At 38.3% G+C, this 8,308-nt stretch overlaps 2 protein-coding genes across 2 annotated transcripts; one reads left to right on the top strand and one right to left on the bottom strand.

Annotated features, from left to right (window-relative positions):
* The first annotated feature begins 1,357 nt into the window (after window positions 1-1,357).
* Window positions 1,358-4,493, top strand: LOC126626972 (probable protein S-acyltransferase 7). The gene is made up of 5 exons (XM_050296380.1): window positions 1,358-1,718; window positions 2,385-2,555; window positions 2,836-3,132; window positions 3,306-3,539; window positions 3,684-4,493. Exons 1-5 carry the CDS (start codon window positions 1,611-1,613, stop codon window positions 4,230-4,232), a joined length of 1,359 nt encoding a protein of 452 aa, XP_050152337.1. The 5' UTR covers window positions 1,358-1,610; the 3' UTR covers window positions 4,233-4,493.
* A 1,734-nt stretch (window positions 4,494-6,227) lies between these two features.
* Window positions 6,228-7,799, bottom strand: LOC126626981 (mitochondrial import inner membrane translocase subunit TIM8-like). Its single transcript, XM_050296394.1, has 2 exons — window positions 7,629-7,799; window positions 6,228-6,573 (listed from the first exon to the last, which is right to left on the bottom strand). The coding sequence occupies exons 1-2, from the start codon at window positions 7,674-7,676 to the stop codon at window positions 6,385-6,387; spliced, it is 237 nt and encodes a 78-aa protein (XP_050152351.1). The 5' UTR covers window positions 7,677-7,799; the 3' UTR covers window positions 6,228-6,384.
* Window positions 7,800-8,308: the final 509 nt, after the last annotated feature.

Raw genomic sequence — 8,308 nt, 5'->3', positions numbered from 1 at the left:
CAATTTGATTGTTTATTGCACAAATCCCCAAAGGAGTACCAAATGTGGCACCCGTCAAACCCTTTAATTGGGCAATGTAGGAGAGATCGCAAAATGGACAAGTATTTGTGCACGTGTTGATGAGATGAATGCCCGACTTCTCCAACTATTGCGATGTGACAGACCTTCGAACAATTAAGGGGATTGGGTGGAGGACGGAACGAAAACCCTTATTTCAGAATGTCAAGCCACAAAGTAAGTGGCTAGACTCGAAAAGGTATACGTATACCAACACGACGTCATTTGGTTTTTTGGATTTAATTAAAATCGATAATCCAATATAGGTACCACCATTTCCAATTCAATCCAAAATACCAAGGCGGAAAAATCATTTTTCTCTACGCGTGCTCACATAAGGGGTCCTTAAGTCTGAAACGAATAAGTCAGGCCCATAAGACAAACACCTGCAAAGTGCCCAAGATCTCTTGCAGCCCAAAACCCCGAATCAAATATGGTTTTTGGCATCAGAAAATCCATGTTTTGACAGAGAGAGAGAGACGAATCATGCTAACTGACTTTGACGGTTTGTCCTCAAAACAGCCACTTACCCGTATAATGATATTCATACCATGTTTTTATAGAAGCATTTCTACTCATCATCATAAACTATGACGTATGCTCACTATACATCTAATCAATTGATACGTGTTCTTTCACCTAACTCTAGTTAACTTTCACATTAAATGTTAGTTTTTTAATTTTTTTAAAAAAATAACCAAAATTAAGTGAAATGACACGTGTCACACCAACATAAATTATTATATATGCTCATCATACACCTAATCAATTAACACGTTTCATTTCACTTAATCTTGGTTAATTTTTTTCAAAATTGAAAAACTAACATTTAATGTGAAAGTTAACTAGAGTTAGGTGAAAGAACACGTGTTAATTGATTAGGTGTATGGTGAGCATACAACATAGTTTATGGTGGTGAGCAAAACTGCTCCCATGTTTTTATATCATATTTCTATACCACCTTAGGTGACATCTGATGTAGACAGCCACATCATTTGAAAATTTTGCAAAACCCAAGGAAATGAAGGAGAATGATTCCTCGTATACCACAATCATCATTTAATTAACTAGTTTTTCTTAATTATTAGTTTATTAAATAATGAACTAAATTTAAAAATCTGATTAATTCAAATTATGTGCTTGTCCACATCAAATGTCACATAAGATGATATGAAAATGTGGTACAAAAATATAATATGAATAACGTTACTCATATCATAATGGTGGGATGATACTATACGTCAAATAAATACACGTGCATGGTGTATGATTGAATTTGTAGACGTAGTTGCAAGACTTGACCACTTATCTCTCTCTCCTCCTCCAGCAGTTGCCGGAATCTGACACTTCATGCCTTAAACCAATTGGGAGAGAGAGAGAGAGCTTCTTCTGATTTTTTTACTATTCAGTCTTCCAGAGGATGATGCTGATTGTGGAAAAGTCAACTCCAGCCCACCACTAAACAACCAACCTTTCTTTGACTTTTGCTTCTTACTTTTCCAATTATTTCGTTTCCTTTGACGCAAGCCCCCACGCCCACCCCCGAAGAGCACATGATGGATGCGGAGTCGCATCACCGCCATCGGCCCTCCCCTGACGGCGGCGCTGCTGCCGGTGGGCAGGAGCTGGTCAGGACTTACAAGACCTGGAAAGGCAGCAACGTAAGCTAAATCTCTCACTTGGGTTTTGTTTTTCATATGTGAAGTTTTGTTTTCTTTTTCTTGATTTTGCTCACTTTTGGGGAATCTTGGAGTTACCCAGTTGCTGAAATTGAAAGGGGTTTCTTTTTTTTTGAGTGTTCGATTGAAAGGTGATTGCTTTTTTATTAGGAAGGTGTTGAAAGATGCAAAATTGTGTTGATTGATTTGGGTTGTGACTGCTTTTAAGAAGTGGTAATTTGTTTGGTGATTGACCGGACACAAATTAGCTTTAATTATTTCTTGGAAAACTGGGGATTATGTCCAATTTTTACTTTTTTATATTTTGGCAAGACGACATTATGAACTACTCTACTTTATTGGAGGAGATTCAAACTCGAATGCAAGGAGGCGGGCACGCTATCTTGTTCGTCTTTGAGTTTACGGTTTAGGTCTCTGCTATGGCATTCCCAGCATACCCTTTAACCATACAATCCTCAGAGACCGAAACTTATGCTTATTGATCATGTTGTAGCATAAGGGAGGATATCCTTTCAAATATATGACGATTTGACTATTCGGCATTTAAGCTTTTCGTTTGGTTTGTCTTTCCTTGTAAGTGGCAGCATATGCATCCTTTGTTATGCGTTTATGTTTACTCAAACACATTGTTGGCTGTTTATTCTGCAGATATTTTTACTTGGTGGAAGGCTTATATTTGGACCCGATGTTAGATCTCTTCCGTTAACAGTATTCCTACTTACAGTGCCTGTTGCAGTTTTCTGCATCTTCGTAGGAAGGAAACTCATTGATCACTTGGGAATTTCAGTAATTGTTGCCGTTTCTCTATGGACGCTACTTGTAAGTCCTTTTCCTATTTGAATTCTGTTGTAGTGGTTAATAAGATTGTATGTATACGCATTTGCTCAACGCACAAGCTTGGAATTTACTAAGGCATAGCTTATTAGTATAACTGAAGGTCATGATTTTTGTGATAGTAGTTTTCTACTTATTCGACACTCTCTTTTCATGAATGCCTGAACTATGAACTGCCAACGAGAATTATGATGGTCAAATTTCTGAAGTTTGGTGCAACAAGTTGTGTTCTGACGAATGGAAGCGTGTGTATTTGTTTTCTCAGGTTTTGGTTTTTCTTATGCTAACCTCAGGAAGAGATCCTGGTATAGTACCTCGTAATATTTCCCCTCCAGAGCCAGAGGATTATGATGCGAGTATGGAGAGTGGGTCAAGTGAATCGCAACAGTCACGTTTTCCACGCATAAAGGAAGTAGTTATCAATGGTATTACTGTGAAGATCAAATACTGTGACACCTGCATGCTTTACAGACCTCCTCGTTGTTCTCACTGTTCCATATGCAATAACTGCGTGCAGCGATTCGACCATCACTGCCCTTGGGTTGGCCAATGTATTGGATTGGTAAGGGACATTCTTTCAGGATCTAAACTTTGGTGCTTTTCTATTAATATTTTCACTTCTGCGGAGGTGCTTAGTTTGATTGGATGACTAATTTATAATTGATTAGAAGAATCGCAAAAACTCAAAACAATTGCTCAAATTTATGTAAACCTGCCTTTGATTTCTGTGTGCAGCGGAACTACAGGTTCTTCTTCATGTTCGTGTTCTCTGCGACTCTTCTTTGCTTATATGTACAGGGGTTTTGCTGGGTCTACGTTGTGAGGATCATGCACGGCGAGGATATATCAATTTGGAAAGCGCTAATAAAGACTCCTGCCTCCATTGCGCTCATTATTTACAGTTTCATTGCCTTTTGGTTTGTCGGCGGTCTTACTGTGTTCCACTCATACCTCATCAGTATGAACCAGGTTAGAAACTCATTCATTAAACAATTTTGCTGTGCTGTGTGTGGTGATGCTTATTCATGTAGATCCATCTATACTTTTGAATTCATGTTTTTTTTTCTTTCCGATCTTGTAACGTTAGAGTTCTATTTTGTTGTGCATTGGCAGTCTACTTATGAAAACTTTAGATACCGGTATGATGGACGAGAGAACCCATTCAACAAAGGCACAATTAAGAACTTCATGGAGGTATTCTGCACTAGTATTTCTCCATCCAAGAACAATTTCAGGGCAAAAGTTCCAAAAGATCCTGTTCTTCCTGCACCAGTCGGCGCCAACTTTGTTAGTCCTGTCATGGGGAGAGCCATGAGTGACATAGAGATGGGGAGGAAGCCATTCTGGAATGACGCTTCAGGAGAGATGGGCGATTATGAAGGGCAATTTAGCAACGATGATGGAGTAAACAAGGGCCCCCGAGTAAGTGAGGCCGATAGGTCCCAAGATTTAAGCAGGAGTCTCCGAACAGAGAGCACAGAGAGACACGTTGCCTCGCATCCAAGACGTTCTAGTTGGGGAAGGAGGAGTGGAAGTATAGATATAGCACCTGAAGTTCTTGCTTTTGCTGCTGGAGTTGGGGATTCAAAGCGGGTCACTGATGGAAATGGTATCAATGGCAAGTCGACACCAGAAATTAGACAATCTCATACAAGTTTGTAGATACTCGATGAACAGGAAGGCTATTATACTAAAGAAAACAATACAAGGAAAGGCTGCGCGAGCTTTTGAAAATGTTAAGCTGTGTTATGTTGTCTGTATGTAAGTGTGAAGTTTGAAAGAACAGCTCTCTCAAGCAGTTAATTCTTTCCAATGTGCCGCAACGCCATCACGAGTCTATCTTTTTTTTCTTTCTTTTGACCACATCTGTAATTTAACCACCTCAGTTTTCATGGTATAAATGTGGAAGCAATTTTTCGTGTATGTTCGAAATTTGTTTCACCTTTCTGTTTTACCTGTTGTCTGGACAAAGATTTTCTAGCACTATGAAATGTACTTCATTCATCAGAATATGAAATCTGTTTCCAGATTAACACAACTTTGTTACTTAACTGATTTGCAGAAGCAAAAACATACACCGTGTGTTCAAATCAGGATCTTATATCATCAGTAAGCCGTATCATTAACCATTTTGCGATGCAGTCTGAATGAAACGCATGAGAGCACGCCAAACGAGTGACTTTACATCCACGCAACATCTCTTCCGGGCAAACCACACACATTCCCATCTCCAACACCTTCTTGTCGATTATCAACTTCTCCAAGAACTCAATTGATGCTTTAGTTGCAGGCTTTGATCCGAACCTACTTCTTCTTCTAATGACTCAATCACAGCACGTTCGAGCTCTTGATAATGTTCATATTGTTGATGCGAAAGTTTAATTTGCTTATGAAAGGTGAAAAGAATGTCCAGCTTCTTGCGTCCCAAGGCAGCTTGCCCTTGATGACGCTACATAATTTCATCAATCATGTTAATTACGCTCCCTAACGGTTTTAATCTTACTTTGTCGCCGCTGTTTTTCCAGCGCAACCTATTCCAAACGAACGGGAAACGTATCTGCTCAGATACCGTATGATCAATTGTCATTGAGAATACAATTTCCCACAACGAATGTGAGTGATGAGAATTGTATTTGTACACCAACCATTAAACCTGTAAAATTCACTATGTACTTATTTTGGTTGACGTCATAGTCTGAATAGTAGCTTCTCATCACATTCCAAGTAATTGAGAGCTCCTGATGAACCGAAAGCGATTGATCATCTGGCTCAAAGTACATGATTTGTCCTCTGTGATCACACGTACAATGTCGTCATTGTCCCCGTATCAGGGGTTCAAGTACGTAGACATCTTGAACTCCGATCGGAAAAGTTTGTGAGAGAATGGAGTGATAGGAGAGTAGAAAAGTTTGTGTGAATTCTAAGATATTGGCCTTTTACGCAACGAGTGATTTGTTTTACTTTTTAAGCAACCAATGCAATTTTGTTTTTTATTTTCAGAATTATAACGTATAAAACTTAAAAAAGTTTTGAATTTTAAATATAGGAAAGAAAAATCTAAAAGGATTGAAGGGCACTCTCAAAAGTCATAACTTCACAAGTGCTTTTGGAGACATTTGGCAGGAAAAATACATTTATGCTCCAAGTTTTTCTACTTTCTAGATTACAGGGCACTTGCAGTTGCAGTGCTTATCAAGTGGTTCCTCGGAGGTGCTTCCAAATGCATTTTCAAAAAGGAAAATTAACGAAAAGTTAAAAAAAAAACTTCTTTTTTAACGAAAAACCCTTTTTAAATGTATAGTAAATAGTGTCAGTTAAAGGTAAAAATATGGTTTTTCGTTAAAAATGAATGTGCCAAAAATGTTTTGTTAAAACTCCCTTTTCAAAAAGCACTTGGATCTGTCTTAAAAAGCTTCTTGTGCCTCCAAAAACAAAAAACAAAAAAAACAAACGATTTTGCAGAAAGCACTTATGCTATGAGCATAAATGCTTTTCTACAAAAGCATTTCAGACGGGCCACTACTTTGCTCGTAGATATACCCGTGATTCTGAGTCATACTTCACACATTGTGTTTTGCTCGCTAAAAATTTTCAAACTCTCGTAGCATCAAATTTACAGCCCTGCTGCCGGCGCAACATGTAATGCTTTCATCACGGTGATCACAATAGAGGTATCGAATACAATAGTTTCAAGAAAGGGGGAAGAATCCGTTTCCAACATTACGGAACATTTTCAACTGAATTTAACTGATTTGAGAAGCAAAAAAATGGACCAAGTCAAGGAATTGAGAAAGCCCGGAAAACATCCAAGCCTTCATTGCATGCTCTGAAAACGCTTCATAATAATCATACTCATATCAAGATACCGGCGGGCGCAGTTTGCCAGGCAAGCGGACTCGCTGGAACTGAACTTGCTCCCGGGGGTACCAGTGATGCACTTGTCCCAACACACATTCGTAAGCTTTCCCACCATCTCATTCACCATTGCTCTTTCCTTCTCTTGCTGCACAGCAAGCACGGCGTTGTTTAAGAAAAATCAACCATCAATGGCATAAGTATATTGACAGAAACGTAACAAACCAACACCAGAAACAGGTATACCGCAGCAATAATCACATAGCAATTGGCTGTGCAAGAATTTGAAAAACATTATTTTGATTTGACAAAGCTACAGAGGATATCGCCAGAACATTAATCAACGCATATCCAATCAAAAAAAATCATTTGAACTTAGTTTCAAGGCTATAGAGGCGACATCTAAATTCGTCAATTCATCAATATCTTCATAAAATTCTTCTATGCTCATGTTTTTTCCTCCGATAAAAAGTACGAAAAAAATCAATTCAAATTCAGGTGTAACCGGCTATCACACAATGTTAAGCATCAAAATGGAAATCCGAGGGCGAAGTTTGGAAGCAATTTTTAGGCATTCGACAATGTTGCTCAAGACGGTCACCCTAAAGAATTGATGCATTGAACTGTACACTGAAAGATAAAGATTTCCATCCTTACATTTCTTCAAAAACCAAATAGTACGATAACAAAAAATCTACTCCAAAACTGCCAATTACTCATGCATAAGGGTTCGATTAATTTCTTAAGACTATTTTATTTTTTGTTTAGCGACCCCAAGCCAACAAGGCTCCCCTTTTGCGAGGGTCGGGGAGGAACGTCTGTGAGGCTGTTTCCATAACTCGAACCCGTGACCTATTGGCCACAAAAGAGCAACATTTCCGTCAAGGCTCACCCTCATTTAAGACTATTATTAGGGAGAAATTGTTTGCTTGAGACTTGCATACAAATTCATAAAAGCAAAAAATTTGACGGATAACCCATAGGGCTAAAATTACAGCTTTCAAATGGGTAATCAAGCATGTATAGATCTATGTGAAATTATATATGCATTCCAAAACGTATACATACAAAAACAAATCCAAAACCGTAAATCCCCAAATATATTCAGAGTTTTAATCCGCTCAAATCAGAAGCAACTGGCTTTCTTTTCTTCCTCGTGAATTTTATCGGGAACCAAACAGGGAGAAGGACAATAGAACTTACGTTTATGAAGTTAAGCAGTTCAGGATTGTTCATTGCTGAAGGATCCATGGCAGTTTGTACTCACTACTCCGGTAAAACCCTTCTAAATTCTTGAACTATGAGGACAATCCCACCGTCTCTCACGCTCTAAAAAACCCTAGAAACATTCAGAGGAGACCGGCAACAAATAAGGGACTAAACTTGTTGGGCCACATTTTGCATGAAAGCTGGTTCGGCTGTCTAAGCTTTTTACTATAATACTGCAAGTTTTTATTTTGTTTAGGCCCAAAGAAGGGGATGTGGGCTGAGACTTAAGATTACTAATTTTTTGTCAAAACACATGCCAACATAGGATCCGTCGTAAAATATGAAACATGTTAGTCGAAGAACGATGCTTAGCTCCTTACATTTAATAAGTCATCTCTCATGTCACTTAGTACTATGATTTAGTGGTATTCCTCTTCATTTGTAAGTTAGAGATTATAGGTTCGATTCTCGCTAAAGATGAATTTGAACTGCTTTATTGCTAGTCCATTGTGATACTAATCTCATCCCCTTCTTTTTAGCGTAGATAATACTGTTTGTTCAATAAAAAGAAGTCATCTCGTATTGGCTAAAAATTATAGACTGACACTTCTAATGAAGTGACTTATTACAAGTACAAAAATAAAAGTTTATGCACACATATTAAACTGTGATTT

This window comes from Malus sylvestris, chromosome 6 (assembly GCF_916048215.2).
Source record: "Malus sylvestris chromosome 6, drMalSylv7.2, whole genome shotgun sequence".
NCBI classification, from domain to species: Eukaryota; Viridiplantae; Streptophyta; class Magnoliopsida; order Rosales; family Rosaceae; genus Malus; species Malus sylvestris.
Note: the sequence above shows the minus strand (reverse complement) of the source record. Positions and strands in the feature narration are given on the sequence as shown.